Here is a 26,605-nt window from a genome sequence, read left to right on the forward strand (position 1 = left end):
GTTTTTCAGTGTTATAGCACCAGATGTTTCTAACGTTAATGAGAACAGGAAAGAAGAGACTGTTTGAGGAAAAGAGATAGATTTGAAACAAAATGCTGTTGGAGGGTATTTCTGTTTAAATTTGGCTGCCAAGGTAAAGTCGGTAGAGTGTGCAGAAGGGAGTATTTCCAAAGACCAATTTCATTTGTACCTGCTCCTTTCTCCAAGTTCAGCACCATGTATTAGCCTTCGCCCACCTGTCTCTCCAGAGTGCTGCACGATAGGCCTGTCCGAGCAAAGTGACCGACGGAAAGGGTCACTGGAGGGGTGCAAACAATACCATTCAACAAAATGGAAGCTTCTCCACTGGGATTGGAGCCTCTGAATTACTTTAGATACGCAAACATACCCTCCCACTACAGTTTGAACTGTCATAGTGCTCAGCGGCATGACTACATAGAAACATGACAAATTTTTTCAGCTAGACTTATCAGCGTGCAGCTTCCCTTCATCCACAGTTGAAAGGCACCCGCTATAACCCTGGGCTATGGTGATCACTTCCAATACGAACTTTCTGCAAATCAGAGAACTGGGCTTCCTCAATGGTGTCTTTTTCTTATCTGCCATGTCAGGTGGACAAAAAAAGCAATGCCATTTAAAGAAGGAGACTGCAGCCCAGTACGACTTCGGAATGGAGTAAAAAAAAAAAAGAGTAAGGCAAATGGTTTCAATCTAGCAAAGGGCTGTGTGAGCTCTCAAAAATGTCAAAGTTCCCTGATCGTAGGAATTTAGGAGGTAACGAAACATGCAGTTCCACTTAAAAACACAATTCGGAACAGCATGACGGATTGAAATAATATTTTTTACAAAATATTTTCACAGCGTCCATTTTTTTATCACTATAAAGTTAAAAAATGAATTAAATGCTCTAATATGTAACATACCAATTACAAGCAACAAGTAAACAGCTACTTAAGACCAGCTGACTCATCCTCCCATTCAGTTATACAAGTCTGTCTAAAACACTTAAATAACTGCTTTTCATACAAATGTACACACAGACCATTTGTCATTCCAGGTTTGACAACCTTCCCCATTTAACAGCAGGCATGACCCGCTGAAGTCTAACAGGTAACAGAAAGTCAATAGAGACAAATGACCCCAGTTTATCTGGTATGAAACATCAATGTTGAAAAAAGCTGCACAACTGAGCCTTTTTTTCTATATGTGTGTAGATCTAGTACATTCAACTGAGACTCTCAATTCATAAATAATAACTGCATTGCCAATAACTTTGACAGCTGTTTCACCCAGAGTGAAACAAATGACTCTCGGCTTATACTGAGGATATTAGACTTGTGCTTTCCTCGATTGAACAATGTTTATCGTGTGGAAATCAGCGCTTTGCGTGTTATTACAGCTTTATGTAACTGTCGGTGTGTTTATTGTTTTGAACCCTCTGTTTCATAGCACGCAGTATCTCTTTAGCGAGTATATGGCTGTTTTAATAAAGAGGTACAGTCCACACACATGCACACATACCAGCTCTGCGCCAAAGCCTCCTTCTATGCTAAATCTATTATGGCGACCAAGAAAAGGCCATCAAAAACAACAGTGCTGGCGAGTGCTATGTTGGGAGAATAATTATGGTAATTTCTTATCGCCCACAGAGAAGGAAAGCAGTGGACAACACTCTGTGAAAGCACAATTAAAATAATTTCCGTTTCATTTTATGTCCTAATGACAAAAAAAAAAAAAAAGACATGCGTGTATGCAACTAGCATGTGCCTTGCTGGTTACATAAAAGCTATATTTGTCACAGCATGGCAGCTAAGTGAGAGAGAAAGTGTGAGATCACATGGGTGTCTGGTTCCTTTTGAGTCATGTGACTGGTCCTGTCTTTTGATGACATGCATCCGTCCCATTTATAGAGCTACAAAGAGACGCAGCTCGTACACCTGTTTCTCCCAAGTGTCATTTTCATTATGCATGCAGACACGGAAAAGCATAGGATACAAGCTATTTGATTTCTGTGGCTACAGGAAGATAATTACATGGGAAATTCTTCTAGGAATTGAACCATCCAAAGCTATCCATTTCAGATACGCAGAAGACAAATCAAGGACAAACAGCAAGGGAAGGCTATTTCATTCAGCAGAAAAGAGAGAGAGTAACCCTGTTGTAGAGTTATCACTGCAAGTCCTCTGTGTACACCGATTAAAAAAAAGGGGGGGATACAAGGCCTCCAGACCTGAGGGATCAGTATCATACATAAATTAACAATTCTACCAAATATCATAAGTCCTACCTTGGTTTTTCGAGCAGGCTTAATGAAAACTCCTCCAAGGTTGCCATGTTCAGAGAAAATGTTGCTTCTGTGAAGGTGAGAGCCCAGAAAAAGGCTCAAGGATGCAAGATTGTATGGCGACAAGTAAGAGGAACGCAAAGAAGAAAGAGAAGATGACGAAGGAAAGGAGTCAAGAGTAATACGCTGGCTCACAAGGTCAAGAGATGGAAAGGTGTTTTTCAACATTCCAAGCTGGCAGAAATTAAAAAGGAAAGGCAGGTCTGAAGAAGAAGTGCAAATGCTGTGAGGGAGGAAAGACAACAATGCAGTAGAAACAGTGCTAGCCCATGCATGAAACCTGTGAAAGGCTGACGTGCTGTTGTATGACACATTTGGAAAAGATATACTGCAAGTACACAGTAAATTTTTTAAGCTGTTTTAGATTTGTGGTAAAATCAAATTACTGTGTACAGTTTGGGTGATTCTTTTTTTTCTCCGTTTGACCTTTATTTGGAAATTGACTGCTCTTCAAAGTGGTGCTGGCTCTTCTCTAAAATATTGAGAATATGTCATATTGTAGTAAGTCAACCCCTCACCAAGAAAACATTGCACAAGCGCAGGAAAAGTGGGAGGAAATGAACCTTAAACCACAGCCAAAGAACCCATAATACCGATATTGCGTGTTAATAAACAGAAAATATGACAAGCTGTCAGTGTAGACGCTCTAATTTCTCTGAGATTTCCATAGAGTTTCAAATCATTTAGAAGTCACTGCCTGTAGTGCAGTCTGACGGCTGTTTTACTCATTTTTTGTCTGCAGCTATACAATCTTCAGGCTGTTCAGGCTGCTGGCAAGGTCCTTTCCGCTCCACTGTACTCACTCACACAAATGCACACACACACACACACACACACACATATGCTAGGTCTTTCCATGGAACACACCTGGTGCCATACACTTTTACCTGTCATCTTTGAAACCAGCACAGGAAAGCCGCTAACGCTCCCCACAGGCAACTCGAATGTAGGACTCAGCATCCCTCTCCTCTCCACTCTTCATCATTTGCTCTCCTCTCTCAAGGAGCGAGGGATGCCTCTGCTTATCTCAGCTGTCATGCCGACAGAGCAGTTATTATCGACTTCTCTTTGCTTGAGTGTTCCAGGAGCCAAAAGAGCACCTTGCTAATCATCCTCTTACTGTCATGCCGACTCATATTCTGTCTAGCTAACATGGCAGCCGACATAACAATGGCAACAAAGTGCAACAGTTAAAGATAGAAATAAATGAATCATTCAGTGGTTTAAAAAAAAAAAATACAACGAGAGTGATATGGCTTAATTTAGCACCCATCACTTGATAAGCAAACAAAGACTTGCACAAACAAGTCTGTTAGCCTGTTTACCCTGCCTCTGCCCCTGTTTAAATCAAGCCTTGTCTACATTACCAAGCTGTGCTCTGCCACACATGTATTCCACTGCAAAAAATATCCCACAAATGTGTTACTATTGTTGTAACAAAAAAAAATCCACATTTTTATTCATGGAAATCAATTGAACACCTCTGCTACTGAGATGAGACAGTTTGACCTGTTGTTTCACTTCAAAAACATGAGGTGCATCACTCCTGGCATCAAAATCAAACTTGGGTTGACTTAAAGTACGAAAGAGTATTAAGGCCAGGGATGAGTAAAAAATTGTTAAAGTGAATAAAGTCGAATTGTCGAGAATATAATTTTGTGAATAAAGCCGAAATGTTGAGAGAAAGTCAACTGCCCGAGCATCCGGTCTCTGCCATTACTACATTCATTCAATTTCAGCTTGCAAGAATTAACAGTCCCAATACTGACATCTACACTGTGTTGAGCTAAAAGAAAAATAATTTTGTTACTAATGCCTCTTCTTAAGCACAGTTTGAGGCAGTCATACGTGCTCACAAGTTCGACTTTAATCTTGAAATGTCGACTTTGTTTTCGACATTTCGACTTTATTCACAAAACTGCATTTCGAAGTCATTCCTGTCATTTCGACTTTTTTCTTGAGGTGCATAATAAAAATTAAAAAAGAAAAAAAAAAAAAAAACTTCCTGAAATTTTATTTCTCACTCATGGCCCTAATATTCTTAGGTAATAATGGAGGGTAGTGAGTTTATCAAAGCTCATAGTAGGACAACTTGCAGCAGTACATGTTATACAGCACCTTCAAGCAACAGCTTCCTGACAAGAAGTCAGGGTACTTTTAACAAGGTCCCTATGTGTTATAAAATGTATTAGCATTAAATACATACTATCAACCTGTCAACAACAATTCAGACGAATATGATAAACAATACGCTTGTGATGAATCTGTTTCTTCCCCCATGCATACCATCTTTCCTGGACTCCCTTGCTGGAGTCCCTTGCTGCCAGCCACCCAGCAGGTGACCACATGGCAGGGACACGGGACGTAATCACCATTTCTCCTCACAGCAGGTGTTAGCAGTGCCTCGGGAACCCAGGAGCCAATATCTCGGCATACTCTGATTCTTACAATTTGAGGTGCGACTATGAATAACATTTGAGTAATAGCACATTAGCAGAGGGCTGAATGTTGAGTGTAACGCAATCTGTGAGGCCCTGCTATAGTGAGGTAATGAGGCCTTGTCAACTAATAGCTTGACTTTGATATTTAACTTGTGGGCAGTAATATGTTAACAAGTTTTACAGTTAATGGACAAAAAGCATTTAAGCGATCTGTGGGGCTCTAATGTGATGCTATTAAAGCTGCATAAGGCGAGATATTTATGTCATTGGTAAAAAGCTTGTCTCACCAATGATGGATTCCGCAAACCTTTGAAAGAGGAACAGCACCTCCACATAAACAGCAGGATTGCAAAGTTGCCTGTGCAGCTACAGCTCAGTAACCGTAAGCACTAGCACCACCTAGCTATATCACCTTCACCATTCGCTCAAGCCATACACATTCAGACAATGGCTGTCAAAAAATGGTGCACTTACGGTCGTTGCAGAATGAACCTCCATAGGACGTCATGGTGCAGTCGCAAGTGAAGCCCTCCCACTGCTGGAGACACACCCCCTGATGGTAGCAGGACTCCTCCGTACAGGTGGTACTGGGTCCTGAGGGCAAAACCAAGGACATCAGCATGTCTAATGAAGCACATGACATTTTGTGGCTGACACATCTTCAGGCGGCTGTGTGACAGCCCACCTCACATTTAGAAATAAATAATATTCACATCACCTTATTATTAGAAAGGTTTTTTTCTACTAAAAGTACTGTCAATCCCAAAGAAAAGTGACAACTTCCAAAAAAGGGAATTCCAACATTTTGAAACCTGGTTCCTATATTTACATGTTTGGGCCCTATATTCAAATGATTCACACTCACTAAAAGTTTTGGACTTGGTCCAGCAGACTGCCTCAGCTGGCAGCCACAACACAAGTGCAAAGGCTGTGGCTACATACACTAAAAGGGATGTTTCAGCCACTGACAGGCTGATGTCGTGATTCTAAGTGTCTGACGACTTCAGAGAAATGGTTTCTACAGAGACAGACCTTTTACAGCTCTCACTTTGAAATCTCGCTGGATTAGTTGTTACATCTGTTGCCTCATCAATATCATCAAAATTGGAAAATAAGTTCTTGCAGGCAGTTTCTTTAGGTAAAGTCCAAACTCCTCTCTCTAACTCGTTCCACCTTCATCTTCCTGCAACAACCTGCTTCTCACAAGATTTCAGCGTGAGACTCCTCCTTGAACGAGTCTTGTGATTCTGGCAACAAAACAGATCAACAAAAAGGTCCATCTCTGTAGAAACCATTTCCACAATTTCAGATCCTTAGAATAACAACCCCAGAGGTCAGTGGCAAAAATGAGCACTTTCTGTGGACAGAATTGGCCCAAAGGATTATGGCGCAGCCATGTTACGAGCTGCCAGCTGTGGCAATCTCTTGGGCTGATTCCAAAAGTTTCTGAATCATTTACAGGGCAAACCATATAAATATAGGGCCCATGTTTAAAAATACAATAAATTATCTTTAAACAGCCCTCAGTTCCCTGTGGTGGTGAAGAGTCCAGCATTAGCGGCAGACTAATTAAACCTGGGGTCAAACTAGGGAGAAGAATTTGAAACATTAATTTACATTCTTCAAGTGCTGAGACTAAGTAGGATGCTCAGCCTGCTCTGTTGCTGCTGGATGTGTAAGATGGCAACTGTTTAACGAAATGGCCATTCCAGCTTACGTGTCAAGGCTTTCTTAACATGAATCCAGGTTTACCATTTCTCAAGTCTGTCTGAAAGTTTTTTCTTGTGATTGTCACTCCTCCTGCTCATACTGCTCATCAAAAAAAAGCATCAAATCAAATCAAACAATTCCTTCTTACTGCAGCATGTTCCCAATGTACGTGCTTGGGGACCGGTTACGGTCATTGTTTTATACAGCTCTATTCAAGAGGTTTATCTGAAGTTCATATTGCGCTTTAGCAGTCCAAGTTAGAAAAATCAAGCGGATATAAATGGATAAGTTAAAGCTTACTGACAACAAAACATTTTGATAGAAACCCTCCACTGCTCAGCTCAGTGGGCAGACACAGAATAAAAAAAGAGAATACTTCCTCATCTATTTATTTATTCATTAATTTAATATTTCCTATTTCTCAGCATCATTAGGAACAACTGTCGAAATATGACTAAATTGACTCTTTACAAGTGTTGCTCTTAGCTTTGCATACCTACATTGGTATTCATACATGACTGTTCTTCAAACCACTGTCGCTTCAATTAGTGAAAATAGATCAAATCTTTTGCTATTCTTCAATGGGTAAGGCAGAAAATGCAACTCTAGCTCTGGTTGTTAAAAAGTATGCACTGTTTCCAAACAAGCAGCTGAATCACCTTGGTCGAAAAGGGGTACTAAAGGCCAGCATGAAAGAAGGAAATGATTACAGCAAGCGGAACCTGATTCACTGTTCATATGGGCAACTGACTATGGCTTTAAGACAGACTTTCAAGTTTGTGGACCAAAATACAGTAGCTTTCCATCAACAGACTGAAAGTAATTTGATTATTGTTTGCTTAGGATCAAATTTGATATATATTCAAGGTTGGAGCCTGGTGTAATCACCAAACTTGGGGCACAGCTGCATTGTAAATTAGCAGTTGTCGAGTCAGTTTTCATTTAGTATCTTCAGTACGTGTGTGTGTGTGTGTGTGTGTGTGTGTTTAGGGCCATGGGAGTGTGTTCCCTTCTGTCGTCCCCATCATGGTTGGCTGAAGATATTTAAATTGTCAATTAGAACCACCACTGCTGTAATTTCTCAGTGGAATTCCAGCTTCTTATTCATATAGGTTATATGATAGACTTTTTAACTTTGACAGATCATATATACACTTCCATTTACCCATGCGGGCGACCCAGCAGACACTGTCATATGAGCAGATACGATATGGAAAATAATTTACAAGACTTTGCCTTTGTTTCCTGTGTTACTAGAAGCTAATATTTCTAAGGTAAATGAAAGAAGATCATTATGAATTTGCTTTCAAAACATAATTTGTTCTCAACATAAGATGGGAAAAAGTTGATAGACATAAGATTAGGATGCAGATCAGTTCTGATGCAAACAAATTGTTCTAAAAATAAGTATGTGCAGTGAATGTCGTGTTTGTTAGTCGCAGGGATTCTCATTAAAATCTCAATTAAACACAAACAATTCCAAAGACCCATGGTTCAATGCCAGACTAATTTGCTTTCACATAGACAAACAGACATCTCACTGTGCCATTTACAAATGGCCCAATTAAAGAAGACCCCCCCCCACCCCCAACACCCCCCCAAACCTGCTACAAATAAACAATGAAAAATAAAAAAATAAATAAAACACGGATCTATGCAAGTTTTTTACTTTCTGCTTCGAAATGTCCATTTAAAGTCAATGTCATTTCCTTTCTATTAGCTTGTCGTGTTAGTGGTTTCCTCACCAGGCTAATTGCCCAATTAATTACTTACTAATAAAAGGTTCCCTTGAGGAGCTAATTAAGCATATTTTCATAATTAATAACCAAGTCATATAATCACCTCTTCTCTCTTCCTTCAAGTATTGATCGGCTAAACACCACCTTTATACAGCTGCCTGAGAACATGTTATTAGGTGCCTTGGGTTTGTTGTAGCATTAAAATCCATCTGCTGTGTTTTTTCCGAATGTTCAGCAAAATCTCATGCAATATAGGAAGCCAATAAGCGTAAGTGAGCACACATTCTCCACTCTCTCATGGTTGTCACCTGCATGTACAAGTAACAGCTGGGATACAACTGAAACATCTGTTCCCATATTAGCAGTGTGGAGTCGACCAGAGTGCTCAACTGCACTTACAGATCCCACCACATAGTTTTAATGGTGCCATGCATGTTTAAGGTTGTATTACCGAAAAATCATGTGTAATTATTTTTTGGTTTTTATCTTTTAGCCTTGGAAAATTATATAAACTAGGCTACTGCTCTCTGTACTTCTTCAAATATATACACTCCCGTTTGTCAACTGCTACTATACATTATCTTAGCTACATAGATTGTATTTCTTTTCACATTTTTGGTCTTGTAGCCTTGTGCATTCCCTATGGAGCTACAGTGAGTCAGCAACACTGTTTATGTACATGCACTTGAACTCTCTCTGTCTCATTCTCCTTCCCTTTTCCCCATCTTGTTCTATGGTGTTGTGATCTGCTGAGTCAGTAGAGAGCTACAAGAACAAGTTCAGTGTTCTGCCTTTGTTTGGCCTTAGGTCCAGTGAGACTGGACCAGCAGTCACCTCTGACCACACTGTATCCCCAGTCCACAAGCTAACAATGACCTCAGAACCAAGACAGTCAGAACTTTGGCAGTGATTCATACCCTGGACAACATTGCATTTTGCAAAAGCAATCTTCAATTTTGTTGCTTTTGCTTTGGCAAGTCAGAAAATTAGAATCTGAACTACTGTTAAACAAAATGAATGAACACTAGAAAACCACTGAATATCACATTTGTACTTTTACTGATTCGATGTCAGAATTTATATATATATATATATATATATATATATATATATATATATATATATATATATATATATATATATATATAGATTCGATTTCAGAATATATATATATATATATATATATATATATGTATATATAAATATCATATTATAGTAGATAACTAGTCTAAATTGCTTCAAAGGAATCCTATGGTATCAAGCCACAGCCTCTGGGTTAGGCACCACTTTTCATCAAAAAAATCCCACCCTTCCAAAACTGGTCAATTATACCTAGTGGCAAATGCCATCATCAACTGATATTAGCATCCATTTTGGATGCCTGTGGGAGTCAATATGATACTTTAATGCAGTTTTGAACTGCGTTTGTGGCTTATAAATGTAGGCAGGTAATAAGGCTGGCTGGCAGAAGTAGCAGTGTTAGTGATCAGGGGGAGAAAAAAAAAAAAAAAAAAAAAAAAAAAACCTGGATCAGTGCTGCATCGAGCCAGCCAGCGCGGCCCTCAGGGAAATCAAGTCAGCGCTCCCCAACACTCAGCTCACCATTGAGACGTGGTGGCCGGATGGGGTGGGGGGGTGCGGTTGGTGGAAGGCGGAAATACAATAGTCAAAACCTACTGTTATTCTCAAGATTTACTATCTAACACTGGTGCCATGCAGCCTGAAACGCTGTGACGACCTGCGTGCAGCAGAGGTAAAAACATAACAAATGTAAGATTGATGTGGCGAAAGCAAATGAGGGAGGGGTGTCGCTGAGATTAGCTGTACTGACAGTAACATTAGAGGAGAGAGATACCTCCATTGAGCAGGTTTTATAGGGCAATAGAGAGGATATACAGAGGAAAAGGGCTTAAATTGTAAAGACTGCCCAGAGCTGTGAGAATTTCTGTGAGGTTACTGGTGTATATCAGGGAATGGCTGCCAAATACAAATGCACTAAATGACTGAACTGATGTCTCTTCACCAAATGCTTTGTGCAGTGTGTAATCAGGCCGTTGAAGGAAACAGATTCAACTAACGAGTGCAAGCAAAATCATGAAAAACTGTTGAGGATATTGAGCATCACGCAAAGTACAGTTACTTTTTAAAGAGAAATGCTGAAGGTTTTCAGTGCAAGTTTTAAAAGGGGAAAGTTACACATGACATGGCCGTCGCTGTATGTCACCCCCACTCACCATCGCAGCCTCGTTCCACCTGGCCCACCCTGTGGAGGGCATCCGCGATCAGGTCGGGGAGTCTCCCATTAAGGTCCACGGAGGCCAGACAGCCCTGGTACCCATCCCGGGATGCAATCAGCTTGGGCAGATTGCTGTACATGTTCTTTATCACGCCACCGATGTACAGCTCCCCTGCAAAAAACAGACACACAAGGAAATCTCCAGTGAGAACCAAAGTTTGTTTTATTTATCTATTCATTTTTCCCCCGATTTATTATTCTAGTTATTCCAAATTCTAAAAAAGAACTATAAGTACACTTACGTGGCGAACTAGAATGTCTTCTTTAAAGATCAAACAGAGGCAACACCATTTATTACATTCAAACAGTCTTACTGTACAATAATAAATAAACAAGTTCAACATCAAAACACACAATAGCAGGGATGGAAGATGGCTTATGGATACTGCAGGCTTTATTAATTTTTGAATATATTCTAACTCCCATCTCTGCAATCCCAATAATAATACTTTTAATAATACTAATTTAGTTGCCGATGCTTTGAGCAAGTAATTTACTGTAAATCACAAGGTTGGGCATAAATATTTCAAGTATTTGAAACACACATAAACATAAAAAAACAAAAACAACAAAAAAAATGTATTTGCAATCTCACTCAACACGGTATCGTAGATCTGCCATTATAGATCTGCCTCACACCCATGCTATTAAGATGAACATTAACTGATGGGAATTACAACAAATATCTCTACTGAGTTGAAGGTTTAAGAGCATGCACATCAGTTACCTGCATGGTTTACTCACAAGCTACACAGTTCTAGCACAAACCACAGTCACGATGCTTTCTCAGATTGTATTATTATAATAATAGTAAGTGGTACAAACAATGTCTCTGCCTTCTGTGAACTCCTGAGCTCACTAATTCAAAATTGTGTGTCGACTGCACTCACGGAATTGTAGAAAGGTAGTCCCAGTACAGATCTGTGTCCACCGTTAGGCACAAGTTTAAGTACTTGAGATATTATTTCCTTTTTTGTGATTAGTTTTTGATTGATTAGTTTGTGATTTTCAACTATGTCTGCATTGATGTTAGAGGCATGGTTTACTTTACTTCATTGAAACACAGTAACATGGAAATCAACTCTGAAAAAAGCAGCTGAAATGTTGAACATCTCTACATGCTTCCAGCCTTGCTTTAATGCTTTAATCACAGCTGTCACAAATTGGTTCAGTTGATGCTTTATCACATGGATACATGATCTTTAATTATAGACTACGATACATGCAGGGTTAAAAACTGTAGGATGTGACAATTTCCCCTTTCATCATGAGGCGCAGTCGAGAGAATAAACACTACATTTTCAAATGTTAATTACCTTACAAATAACATGAACTTCAATGCACTCTACACAGAGGTGAACAGTGCCATAAACAAGGGAACAGGGGTGAGCTCACACTGAATTAATTATGTTACTGTACACAACACAAAATGCTGTCTGGGCTTGTTTGTTCTAATTTTCCAAAGTAATTTGCTCAATATAAAATGTGTCCTTTGTGTTGCTGTTGTTTGCGGCTAAACGAGCAAGTCTTTGAGGTTTCTGTGAACATCACATTGTGCCATTATAATCTAGTTTGTTGCTGATCCACTGTAAACATATCTAATAGCAGATCCAGACAGTAAATATTACAGTCACCAAGAGACTGAGAATTTATATTTTAAAGTGGAACAGTGTGAATGCTGTTAGTTTTGCACCTGAGAGAAGTCCCCTGACAAAATCTTTGTCATTTCAGAGGTTCAAAGAGCAAGTTTTGATGGTTACAGGACTCAAAGAAGCCTACAGTTGACATGAATACATCTCGCAGCATCAAGCCTGAAGCACTAGAAGTGCCATTTGATGCTAAGAAAGATTTATTCCGTGAGCCTGTCAATATACGCTGCTTTTCTGGGAGAAGAACAGAGTATACACAGCAGCTCTTTCACGAGACGGAAGGGGAATTTTGTGTATCCTCAGCGAGATGATAAAGCTGAGTTTTCGGGATATCTCAGTGCTCAAGCACAATTAAGGTCTCTTTACACGACAACATAAAAGGAAATATCCATCCACTTTTAAGCCCAATTATTTTCTCTCTCTTTCCCTCTCCTCCTCTCCCAGGCCTCTGCTCTGCGGAGTTGTGGGGAAAATGCCAAGTGAAATTATGAAAAACACAAAGAGGCCTTTGATGTAAGCGCATATGAATAAACACGGTTTGAAAAGCTTCAGGCATTCCTCATCATCAAAACTCCCACTTTAGCCTTTATCTTTAAGTAGGCATAAAATGAACATCCAGCAAAACCTTTCACACAGGGGCGAGATCCTGCTACAAAGATAAGACCGTCAGAAAGGCTTCCTAATAAAATTGCATTTTCACGGCAGAAAACCAGAACTTTCAACTTTAGCAGTCTGAGAAGCAATGAGCCACGAGGTCAATTATATGTGGACTTTGTGTAATGGAATGAGTCAATGATGTTTGCCGACTTCCCTCCAGAATTAATGAGCGCTTGACACTTCATATTTCCTAGCCGGGGCTTCCGGGCATTATAATCAATACAACAAATTCATTTGCTGTCCGACTGACTGATGCCCAGAAATCGCGGCCGTAAGAACCATTTAGCAAATATGAAATTATCGGCATGGAGTTAATCTCAAAAGAACAAACAGTGCATTTCCTGCAGAAGTCAACATCATGTTTGAGATTTCACTGGCTGACTGCATAACCAGGGTTGAAAAGAAAGGAGGGAGGGCCGCGCCAGACGTACTGTAAAATTTAGGCATGCAAGTTTTGCTTTCTTTCGGTGGAGTAAAGATTACAGAATAAATATGCAGCACACATACACACACCCACTCAGAGAAATGGGCTCTCATTGTGTTCAGAGCAGAGTTGGATACTTTCATTTGAATTACAGATTTCTTTGGGTAAAGTTTTCACTTCCTTTTTCATTTGGGCCATGAACAGTTTGTTCCCGAAGCATACATTACAGCTTATCTACCTTGTTCTTGAATGCGACATGGCCACACTGTCGCTTGGGATGTTTACTGTGGAGGTTTCAGTCCCCAGTATTTGAAGTCACTGCTGGCAGAGGGCTGAGCATGTGAAAATTCCAAAATGTCATACCTAACACTGATCTAAGTAGCAATACATGAATAATTGAATGCAGCTGAGTGACGCAGCAAAAAACTTTCAATGCACCATTGCTTTTTGATTTATTTTTTAAATCAATTTTTAATTTAATTTTTAATTCCATTTTAAATAATTTAATTTCACCATAGTAAAAAGAGCATCAAACTCGGTGGGTTCAAGGTACGTTCAAAAATAAGACAACATTTTAAAGTTTTATTCATGATATGTTCATGTGACTTGGGCAAACTTCCTCACTCTCTCCTCGAAGGTAAAGTGAGAGATGACTAAATTAAATGCAACACACCTTTAATACAATTCTGGGTTTCTCTGATCTTGAACATTGATGAAAATCTATGTGATAATGTCAGGGGCGCCGCCAGGGATTTTGGGCCCCATGAAAACTATGCATTTTAATGGTGTTATATTGTATCATTCCCATATTTGTGAAAAGAACAACATGACAGTTACTTGGTCACTGCTCCCTGTCTCCCTTGTAGTCCTGCATGCAGGTCTAATTTATCTCCACAACTGTACTCTCACAGGTGGTGGCATTGGATTTAGGGTGGGTGGGTGGGTGGGTGGGGAGAACTATATGAGGCTATATAGAGTTGCGATTGAATCTTCTGATTTCCAAAACATTTTTAACTTTTCTCTGACTGTAGTGAGAGTTGTACCGAGTCACACAGTCTGCATGCACTAGAAATGTTCTTCTCTGTTCCTTCTGCAAAGCAGGGAGGGTGAGAGTCCCAAACTACTGACCAAACATTCTATTTTAGTGATAGCTGAATTTGAACTGTTATATATACACATACATATGGTCTTTTTTATTTCAGAACTGTCTTTAATACATGAGAATTATTCTGAAATAAATATGGATTATTGGCTATTTTTATTTTATAGGGGGCTGACAGACAGCTGCTTCTGCTGCTGCTGCTGATGATGATGCACTTGATCTGTTCGAACGACATGTTTATTTTAATTGTGCTCTGCCTCATTGATCACCATGATCTTACAGTTGGAATTATTCTCCACCCCAGTTCTACTTTTATCCCTCTGAAAATGATGGTGGATCATCTGGAATTAACATTACTGTCTTCTCACGGGCTCCGTTTTTAAGATGGTTTGAAGCCATAAGCGTCGTAGAAATCTTGAAATGGAAATGATACCAAACATGTCATGCTAGCTTACTGGGAAAGGAGCTAAATATGGCTCCGAATCTGAGCTGTTGTCACCGCGTGTTCTGCGACCTCAATGTGAAATGACCACTTGTAATGATAACCCTCAGTCACCACTTAATGAGGGACGAGACGAGGATGAGGAACCTGCTGCTGCTCATGGCTGCCTGACTGCCTTCAATCTTTTCAACTGCCGACTTTAGCTTTAACTGTTCTTAAACTGTGTCAGCTGTGAACTATGCTCACCTTTCTTTTGAAATACATTTGTGAGGAGCTGTCTTCCCTCCCCTTGCTTCCTTTCCCTTTCTGCTTTCTGCTTTTTTGGGGAAAGACATGTCTTCATAAGCAGCAACCAAGACGCTCGTTTAGCTGTTTGGAGACGCAGGTTCGCGCACCTGCAGCTGCAGGGGTGGACTGCACCATTATGTATTGTGAGGGGTGGGAGGGGCGTCAGATAATATATATATTTGTTTATACAGAGTAAAGTCTCTCATCCGATTTATTCTGCCAATTTTACGTTAGTCATGACAAGTGTTGGGGAAGCTACTTTGCAAGCGTAGTTCGTAAAACTACATGTCAGCCTTGAAGTAGTTTGAACAAACTACAATGTAGTTTGCAAAACTACTGCTAAAAAAAGTAGCTTTAGCAATTGCTTACACTCATTTAACTCAGAGTTAAATAAATCAACGTGTGGTATATATGAAACAAAATATAAGAAATATGCCTCTCAACTCAGTTTTATTTTTTAAAAGAACAAAAGCTGACATTTTTGGTCAACATCACAGGAACTTCAGAGGCACTAGAAGCTGCCATGGCAGAATCGTTTGTTGTTTGACAGGTTGTCCATGATGTGCTTGTGCCATATGTGCATTGCCTTCCTTGGCAGAAAGACCCACCCACTCTGTAAAGCAGTTGAGTACTGTCAGGGCAAGCCAATCAGAGGCTGCGTTGACTTAGCATGTCATGACATGTTTCATGCCTTTTTTCAAAGAAAAATAAAATAACATTTATATTAGATGGGTCTTTTTTATATAGAGACAAAAAATATTTCATGTTATTGGCCAAATTTGTAGTTTGTTTTACAAAAAATTACCCCAAAAGTAGTTGAAATACTTGATGCAGCACAAAAAAATGAATGCAGTTCAACTGCTAGCAAGTTACAGCAAATTGTAGTTAAGCTATGTAGTTCAATTACATGTAGTTTAAGTCTTACCAACACTGGTTATGACACTAATTACTCAGAAATTAAACAATAAAATAAAAACAACATTTTTATTTCAGGCCTTTTGAGGGCACCTTCCGCCAGTGGGGCCCTGGGTAATCAGTCCCAGTTTCCCCCCAGTTTGACACCCCTGGATAATGTAGATAACTTTACAAGATGTAGAAAAAAGAAATATTTTTTAGACATTTAAATGTAGAAATCTTATATATGTTTTCCTTTGGTATATTATACATAACACTAGCCCTTTTCACACAGAGATGCCACATAATCGCCACAGTGGCGGTTCGCAAATTCTCTGCCGTTGTTTGTTCACACAGAGTGCAGCATCTCCATCTTAAAGAGGAACTGCCGTGTAACTCACACAGAAAAAAAAGAGGTGTGGCGGTACATGGTCATGATAATGTGGTGTGTGGTTTTTAATCCTTAATCTAAACCCGTTGAGGGTTTACAATCATGGATGCTGTTACAGTGTGTTGTGATTGAGATTCTGACTCACCAAACATCTTGGGAAGTAATAAAGTTAAATTTTTTGCTCTAAATTGTTCAATTAAATAATCGTCATCAGTAAACAGGACGCTGTCTGACTGTCACTCACAGGGAGGGAGGCTGTTTTCTGGGGAAAGTTGACAGAGGTCTCGGTCGGGAGGACTGACTGTTGCAGTGATTTATTTTCAACATAAACACTTGGTGAGTTAAAGTTCTTTGCCGGTGACAGACGCTGTTTCTCTGCCAAAAATGTGATAAAGAGTCAGTAGGACAGGTGGGAGGACAGACCTTATATATAAGTTGCAAAAGGCAGTTACAGTTACTACATTACTTTTACGTTTTGTCATGTATTGTTGGTTTGTGAGACATTTTTCTTTATTTTGTGGTGTTAAGGACCTGTGTAGTTATCAGACTGTCCAACTGACACGTCCCCAATATGCGCAGCTGGCTTATCCATTCAAACCGATTCAGTTCACCAATAGTGCACCTCTGATACCACCTTCAGAGGCGTATCAGCGCCCAAGCAAAATTGCACACAACGCCTCCGAGACATTAACACAGAGGTGGAGGCGCTGAATTGGCGCAGGATCCTGGCATCCAAACCGCAGTGTGAATGGGGCTACTAATAAACTCGGTGCTTGGTCACTTCTGTGTTATTTCACAATCATGATGTTGGTGAAGCATTCTACAAAATCTAGTAGGAAAAACGAATTGTTTTCACACAACTAGATGTAATAAAATGTGTTTTGGTCATTCTGCAACTTTTAACCAGTTTTTGAGACTGGTCTTGAGTGGGCAGGTTAAAACAAGTGATCACTTTCCACCCAGCCATAAACAGTGTCCTGGTCTGGCCGTGCTGCCCTAGCTTTGATGAATGCCTGTGTGCTGCTGAAGAGCTCAGAGCGATCCACAAGATGGGACCAATTACAGCCTCCTAGGCACCGCCAGAGACCGCCACCTCCACATCTCCACGGTTACCATAATGACCTCTCAGGGGCCGCTGGGAAGAGTTGGGATACTATGATACTGGGCCCTGGAGAACCTCTGACTGCTCAATCTGAAAGAGCACACTGACTTAACATTTACACTGGACAATCAGGGTTTTTCAGAGGGTTTTAAAGTGAAATATAGATCTCTGAGATGACGCTTTCATTCGTCTTTCACTGTGTGAAAACCTCCTTTATCTGCTTTTGCTGATCCGTAAATTTGATCTGCGAGTCATCAGAGACATAGGGCGATGACCCTCAAGACCCATGACAGCTATTCATAACTTGTAGCAAACAGGAGCACTGACTGGAAGAAAATTAGGGACTTTTCTTGATACTTTACAAGTTTACTTTCTTAGAGGTGCATCAGGTGAATCCCTCTGCTATGTTACAGTGTGTGTGTGTGTGTGTGTGTGTGTGTGTGTGTGTGTGTGTGTGTGTGTGTGTGTGTGTGTGTGTGTGTCAGACAAATGACTAACAACCATGCAAATGAAAACCTCAAAGCTACAGTTTCTCTTTTTTCTTCATCTTTGGGTTATCTGCAAGGGGAATTAATTTCTTGGATGTAACACCCATCTTAACATCCAAATAGTCCTTTAGTTTCTATAGAAAAATAATGGAGTTTAGGCATTTTCTATTGAGGAAAAGTTTACTTTTTGGGGATAAAGTATTAATATCCAATAGCTGTGTTAAACTATTCATTTTATTCGGTCAGTACACCACTCAAGACAGGACCTGTATTTCATCCTTCCCTGTAATTGGCTCCCAAGTGAAGCGATGGTTTTGCAGTCTTTGCCCATATCTAGCTATACTGTGATATACATTATTTATATCCATCACTAAGAGAGGTTTGATAATGAGAATAGGCCTTGAATGCACAATGCCTGGTCTCATCTCTAAACAATAATCAGCTCCTTCTTGCCAATTCCCTGGCGAACACAAAGCCCACCATTAACTTTCATTAAATGCGCTATTAAGAATCTCTGCCTCCCTCTTGAGTCCTGACTATCTACTCTCTGTGTTGCCTGTGTTGCTTTTGCTGCTCATGCTGGCTCTAATTGACAAAGATTGAATGATTACTGATGAGAAACACAAAAACACATGCAAAAAGACTGACACACAGATACACAGACACACACGCACACACGCTGTGGGCTGTGCAAATGAACGACTGTCAGGCAGTGGCAGTGTGTGTTATAGTCAGAGCTGGGACAATGGCAGCCAGCAGGAAGATGCAAAGGATTGTGTGATTGCTAATTACAGAGGCGCTCCGATCTGCAGAGATGCCACAACAAGACGGCTGGTGTAGAGAATAAATGTTGATGCCGCTTGCGCGTTAATTGCTGATGCTAAATCATAAGTTCTATAATTATGTCGGTTGTTATTTTGGATGTGTGTATCTCTGAAAACAAATGGTATAGAGGAGACTGGAGGCAACTAAAACTATAATTATTTGATACCGTGGTGACACGTTTTTCAGTAACAGGTGCACACTCGCTCATTCTCACTCGGTTCGAGCAACAGTAGACCCTTTTCGGTTGAATCCAACGACTTCAGAAAAGTTGAACATTTTGTTTTGTAGACTTTCAGGGCCTAATGTATCCACTGTTTGTTTTATGGCTTTATTGAATATGTTGTAAAGATTTGTATTCATGTAGTAACCAAGAACTGCATCATTTCTTTGATTTGCTCGCCATCAATTCAGTGGTACATCTGAGCTGCTGCACATCCAGTTAATAAACCCCTTGGCACCATGCTTTATAGCATATCTTATGTCTCTTAGCTGCTCTATAACCATTTATGACACGCTGTAGTCTATTACATTAAAATTATACGAGCTACAACCGACCCATAAGTCCCCTACAGGGATGTATATCCACACTGAAAGGAAAGAAAAATAGTTGAATACATCATTTTCTACTACAAAAACTGATAAAAATGTGACCGTTTGCCACTTTGACAACCCAAACACAATCAGTTGGTATGTGAGCCTTTGAAAGGGCTCCAAATAAGTGCCAGTGCTTGCCGGTGACACTATCTGAAAGATTGTATGGTGACACGGACAGGCATCATTACACACTTCCATGCTTCCATTCTCCCCTCTATAAAACGTCACTCCGTATTCAGTCTCCTTTCGCTTTGCCTTAGCTGCGCTCTCTCTCCTTTCCACTGCACTTCAGTTTGTCTCACTTTGCTCAGTCACTCCATTTTCCCTGTATTTGTTTTCATCTCCCTGCCCTTTCATTTCCTAGCCCATACTTCCCGCACTCACAATATCCTCACCCTGTCTTACTTTATGTCCCTGTCTTATCCCTCTCTTTTTTTTTGCTTCACATGATTCTACTCTAAATGGCATCTGGTGCAAATTAAAGTACAGGTCAGTTGTCCAGGCCTGTTATCTGAGTGTTTTATCAATATAGTTTCACTGCACCTGGTAAAATGGGCAGAAGTTGAATGTGTGCAGACTGCACTTACGAATTGATAATGTCTTCAGGTGACAGTTTTTGGTCCACTGGTGCTGAAGCAGAGACTGACTGTGGGCTCACAAAGTTTCTATTTCAGATATTACATCTAATTCAATTTGATCTCAGTGAAGAGAATCAAGCTGTGAATCAGACAGTGGATTCATATCCTGCAGTCAACTCTGCTGCTGTCACAGTGGCCTAGAAGTTATTCTATTATTCACTGCCCATGAAACAGCTCTGTAATTTCACTACAGTCTATCTATGCTACAACAGGAGAGACTTGATCATACCCAATTAAATATATACATACACACACACACACACACACACACACACACATACACACACATACATATATATATATATATATATATATATATATATATATATATATATATATATATATATATATATATATATATATATATATATATATATATATATATATATATATATATATATATATATATATAATGTTGTTGTATTGTGTTTTGTTTGTTCTCAGGTCAACCTTCATGATGGCCTCTGCTGTAGTTGTAGAAAAAAGCATAATGTAGAAGGTCAGGCTTTTCTCCTTCAAACTCACTCTCTTAATTTTACTAAGATGATGGAGATGGGGACCTATGAATATGTGTAAAGAAAAAGAAAAGCACCCATAACAACAATCATCGGGAGGCAGACCAGTGATCATGCCCCCTGCCAGTTGAGTACCATCGGGCCCCAGGGAACAATGACTGACTTCGGATGAAGCCAGTGTCAATCATACCTGAAATGAAACAATATGGATTGAGGAAAATGTATTTGTATTTTTGTTTTGGGACATATTGCAAAATAAAAGATTAAAAAAATAATAATAATTTAAAAAAACAGTAAATGGAGGGACAATTTGAAATGTTCTGTCACCAAACAGCAAGGGGTCAATGCCACTTATAGCCTTTTTGCTGTCATCAGTCCAAGTCAATTTCCAACCTCTCTTCTCCTTGCTTCAAAATAACTGTATTACTCTATTTTTCAACCACTACCTCACCAGCCATCTGTTTTACATTAACATAATATTTAGTTGTGTCTGTCTGTACTAATTGCCCTATTCGTGTTTTTCTTTTGGAAATGGCCCTCATTTTCCCATCTATTTTTCTGTCTGAAGAAGCCTGCCACATTTTACCTGCCAGTTATTGAAAATAGGGTCTCTGTTCTTGGCCTATCTGGCTGGAGAGATGTATAAATATATAATTAATTGCCTCTTTCCTAACCTTTTGTTTGCAAAGGGGAGATTTAATGCAGTCGATGTGTTTATCAGCTACACTCTGTTCGGTTCTCAAAAAACATGCCTGAAATGCTCTGTCGTTGACTGCTCATGTTAAATTGTTAAATTTAGATGTCAAATGCTGTATTTGCAATGCCATTGCATGAATTATGTAACTGTATAGGTCAATTGGCACAAAACATAATGTTGTGTACCTACTATGTAGTGTTTTAAACTAAAATATCCAATGGCACAGCAATTAAAACAGGTTAACGTTTGAATCACTAATAGAGCATTTGACCATGAATGGTCAAATAATGACTAAAATAATTGTCTGGGTTTCCGTTACTGATTTATTTATTTATTCTTTTTAATGAGTCAGTTGTTTAGAAGTTTTACTTTATAATTGACTTTTGATTACAATACATTTAAAAATACACATTGTTGTTATTATAGTTATCATTCTGGCCACAGAGTACTCGATTAAGGGACTTAATTTCAGCACTAATTTACATTATCCTGCAATATATATTAATGTTATACATTTTCATTTATTTCATGTAGAGGAGCTTTTTGACAAGTCTGCAAATATATTGTAACATAAACTATACACAAATGCACATGTGTGTAGACATAAATACACAATTACAGACAACAGAGTCGTCTCTATCACAGCCTCTCACTGCTGGTTGAGAAGCTGGCCTCCGTTGAAAGGGTGAGTTGAGGCAAGAGAAGGAGGGTGGGAAAATGGCCAAAGCTCTGAGTAATGTCATACTAAATTGTAATGTAAGACAGGTCAGTGGGAGAAAAAGGCTAAAACACACTGCTCTATTGCAGCACTCAAGCTACCAAGCCCATCATTTATTGAGAGAGCACTGACACTGAGCAGAAAAAAATAGAGGGGATAGAGAAGGACAGGGAGGGAAAAAATAATCTAGTGGGGAAGGTGAGGCTTTATAGGATGGCGTGAAGGACCTATGTGTCTAGGCTGATATAGACCAAAGACTTGTCATCTGATGTTGCCATTTTGACTTGTAAACAACTTTCAGTTGACTAAGTGAGTGTAAGTATAAGACTTAGTTATTGATGCATTTTAAATGACTGGCTTTAAAATGTCTATTCACCATCACACACCAAGGTGGAAACTGCTGAAATTGAATTAAGTTCAAAATGTTGAAAACGCACATGCTGACACACATACCCAAACCGCCATTTCTCACTTTGCTCTTTTATTACAGACAAGATTTGATTTCAACTGATATTTAATTTCAACACTGTGCAACTCTTGAGGGAACAACGGAACAAAAGCACCTAAAAAAACAAAAAACCAAAAAACAATTTTTATTATCAAATCTTGTTGAAACAAATATGAAAAGTCTACCAGTGTGTCCTTCTCCTCACACCATATCTGCTTGATCAGATTCAAGATACCAACACTTTTTTCAAAGGAAATCTTTGAAAAAGTACAAGGAACTACATTATTTAAGGCCAAATGGAAGTATCTTATTCAGAACATTCAAGTTGCCAAAGATGACCTGTCCAGGCTATAACAATGCTGAATGTCATGAAAGACTATTGCTAAAACTGCCAAAGATGAAATTAGCTGTTAAAAGTACACTACTCAAAAGTAGTTAGGGATATTGTGATATTCTTACTTTTTTGAGTAGTATATATCGTATAGAATGTCAGTCTATTTCACGACAAAGACATGGGAAAGTTTCTTCACTGAATTTAACACTCATATATTATGTTGAAGCTGGAGGCTTAAACACCTACACAACAGTTTTGCTTTGCACAGACGTTTGCGACTGCTTTCCAAGTTCAGTGTCAGCTTAATAAGACCTTGACTCATTTTAACAGCGAAAGCCCATTAAGCTAAAAATGTATACTCTGCTGGAGATTACAAGGTCAAGAGCATTTCCTGAAATATGTAATCAGTGCTGTATAACGGAGCAGTTGTGGTAATTTGTGCCTTTTCCATGATATGAGGAGTATAGTTAAATAGGATTTCAATTTTCACATACGGTCACATCACTGGCCCAGTGGCCCTTTTGTTATTTGCCCCAGAGATGCTGATTTCAAGTGCTTCCGACTGACCTGATGTTATGAAGCGGGAAATAATAAGAGGTGAAAGAGAGGGAGAAGACAAATATATTCTTCTTACATAATGGAATAGACCTTTGCATTATGGTAAAGATGTTTCCTCTCAAGGCAATATAATAAAAGGACAAGAAAAGCCTCCGGATGTAACAATGCATGTTTATCGTCAGGGGAAGCATAGATAATGGCTCACGTCCATGCAGAGAAAGGGTCACTTTAAATATCTGTATGTGAAAATGCTGATGCATTGGTGACAGTTTACTCAAGAGGACAGGGGATGGGCACGCAAACTGGTACTGACAATGTGTCGCTCATATTGAGTACTCGAAGTAAACAAGTGTTGCCCTTACGTACTACATTCACGGCCAAATGCTGGACATATAAGAATATATATATTTATTGTCGCTACTAGAAAAAAACACATACAGCAGCTGTGTCATGGATTCTTGGAGGTTTGAGTCATGTTTCTTTTTATCCAAGAATGTGTGCACAATCACCCTTTATTCTAAATATTTTCCATGGTGTTCTGTCACTGAGCAACACACACATGTTTAGGAGCTCCAGGGCACCTGCACTGTTGCTCATCTTGATCCTCTTACAGAGAAGGGTAACACAAAGGAAAACAAAAAACCCTTAAAGAGAGAGGTAGTAGGCAAAAATGACTTATGTAATATGACATTAACATTTCGATTAAATATAATAGGCAAAACGAACCAGGAGAGGTTGAAGCTGGTGATGGACAATGCCAGCAGGGGGGTGTCTTGACTGACACAAGAGACTTGTGAATTAGCAGAGAGGAACTGACAGGGCTGAAGAACTGCAGCTTTGGTGGCACCAGAGGGAAAATTCAGGTGTAGAAATCATTTAGAAAAGATGAGCGCTCAGATTAGTGGTATAAGCAATTGTTTTTTAAACAAACTGTATTCTGGGAAAAATCTTGACTAAAAATCACACGGCAGATCAGTTTGGCTCTTCCTTAATAGGTCAGGTTACAAGATATCCACAGAGAGCTCAAACTATAAGCACTTGTGTGTAACATGCTACCCCGAGAAGTCAGTTAAGTGAGAATTTTGAAAGCAAGCAAAAACTTGCCTGGACATTACCATGTAGACACAACTTTGCACCAGGATATAATGAATCGAAACTTGCCTGCCCTGATTACTGAGATAATGCTGTCGTCCTATAGTGTGAGGATGTCATATATCCCAAAGGATCTTATCATCTGGGGTGTCAACTGGTTACAGTAGTCTTACATATGCTGCCTTACCGAAGGCACTTAGCCCACAGCTGCCCCACTGAAGTTATTCACTGGATATAGACTAGACAGGTACTGGGCAGGTGTATATATATATATATATATAAATAAGCCAACATCTACTATGTTGTTACTGCATGGATTTCAGATGTACTTTAAATAAAAGGCTTCCGCTTGATGCAATCGCTCTGTTGGAAATATCAAAGAAGAATTAATAGGCTGCATTTTGATTTAGACACATGTATTATAGGTTGGTAATTTTTTCTTGTTATTATTCCATTCAATTCCCTGACTGTTGCTTTTTCCATTCTGCTGACAGTGTACACTGTTTGAACTAAAAAAAAAATTACCCCCCCCTCTAATTACTGAGTCGAATATGAGTTACCCTTCTTTGTTAAGACTGACTGATTGATTGAATCACAGAGGGCACTTGGCACTGTGAGAATAAGCACATGACTAAATCTTGCTTTGTTTACCGATTTGCAAATTCGAAGAGCTACTTAAAGTGTCATGATAATAAGCGAACATAAACATAGTGCTGCAAAAAGAAAAGAAAAGAAAAATTCAGAGCTCTATCAAAACATTTTATGGTATGCAGTTAGAAAAAAATGGACATCCAACAACTTGCACCCTTTCAGTGATAATACTGACAGGTTTTAAAGTCCTCCCCACTCATTTTTATTAGTTTTTTTCTTTTATTATTTCTGTACCCTACAAAAAGGATCAACCTGCGGCCTTTCATGTTTGTGTGACCGAAAAATTCAAGCGTTCAGAATTAGTGTTGCACCTGGTCCGCTATGAGGCATGAAGAGGTTATGGTGCTGTGACAGGATTAGTGACTATCTGAGCTTGGTTCGTCAGACACTGATATTACCCCGAACGAAGACGAGAGAAATGCTTTTTGGGTGATCAAACGGCTAATCTCAAATGTACTGCTGGCAAGAGCAGAGCCTGTTGAAATGTGTGTACCTGTTTGTCTTTCTCTCCTCCTCTCTGTCCCTTGCCAAACCTCTCCCTCCATATTGTGTTTCAATTTGTTCTGCTTTTGTTGAAAAATGGAACATACTCAATGTCATCTCTTTACAATTCTGCACAAGTACGCCTCATTAGCAAGCATCTTCAAAAGGAAGGGACAGGCACTGTCTGAATATTGTACGCCGAATTATTCCCCCTCCCTACATTTCCTCAACCTGAAAAACTCTTCCTTTCATTTATTCTACTGTTGTTTTTATTCCTCACATCCCACCACTGTATAATTCTAGTTTAAGTTTAATGATGACATTTGTGTCTTTGACATTGTCATGTTCTTGGCATACTAAAGCATACTATTCCCCTCAGGACGTTGCATGCTTTTGTTTTTTCGCTTCCACATGGCCAGCACTGCTTCCTTCAACCTCGGCTTTGCGAGGAAAGTGCATGGTACAAACAGAATAGTATAACAACGGTAGGCAGGCACAAAACCTATGCAGTTTTCCGTTTCATTTGCTTGACTGACTTTGATCATGTATTGCTCCAGTTTTAAGAATGTGCATGTCACGATATATTTTACTGTTGCTATACTAATAATGCAACTTTGAGTAAAAGTGTGACGGCTAACAGCAATGCTGCGATGGTGCAGTCAAATGATAAATCAGATGCTGAACAACACATATTTTCATTGGCTTTAGTTAGAAAACATTGACTAATTATCCCCAGCGTCCTTGGTTTAAGGTGCTACGTGTAGTCTAATGAATTCATGATCATCATATCTTTGCTAAATTATCTGTGAAACCTTGACATAATTAGCATAAACAAATGGAGACGACTAGCCTCTGTCTGCCCCAAGTCATATTACAGGTGCGAGTGTTCCTCAGAATGAAGGCATATCATTAAAACCCTAATGCTTCCTGTCAAAAAGAGGATCTCTCTCAGAGGAGGCCACTTGTCTTTTGGGTGAGTGGCCTTGTTTATTTTTCGTAATTATACTCAAGCCTCAAAAGCAAACATGGTAATTACTAATGCTAAAATGCTATAAGTAACACATGGCATGCTGGCAAGCATAGAC

General features: G+C 39.4%; 1 protein-coding gene across 7 annotated transcripts in view; it reads right to left on the reverse strand.

The window, feature by feature from the left end:
* nrxn2b (neurexin 2b) overlaps positions 1–26,605 on the reverse strand; it is a 629,462-nt gene that overhangs the window by 264,665 nt on the left and 338,192 nt on the right. For all 7 annotated transcript variants that reach the window (XM_037112710.1, XM_037112713.1, XM_037112711.1 and 4 more), the window contains 2 exons: positions 10,469–10,642; positions 5,260–5,379 (listed from right to left, as the gene is read on the reverse strand). In XM_037112710.1, the coding sequence (XP_036968605.1) occupies positions 5,260–5,379; positions 10,469–10,642 (294 nt within the window). The remainder of the gene's footprint in view (positions 1–5,259; positions 5,380–10,468; positions 10,643–26,605) is intronic.

The sequence above is a fragment of the Acanthopagrus latus genome, chromosome 10 (assembly GCF_904848185.1).
Source record: "Acanthopagrus latus isolate v.2019 chromosome 10, fAcaLat1.1, whole genome shotgun sequence".
Classification (NCBI taxonomy): Eukaryota; Metazoa; Chordata; class Actinopteri; order Spariformes; family Sparidae; genus Acanthopagrus; species Acanthopagrus latus.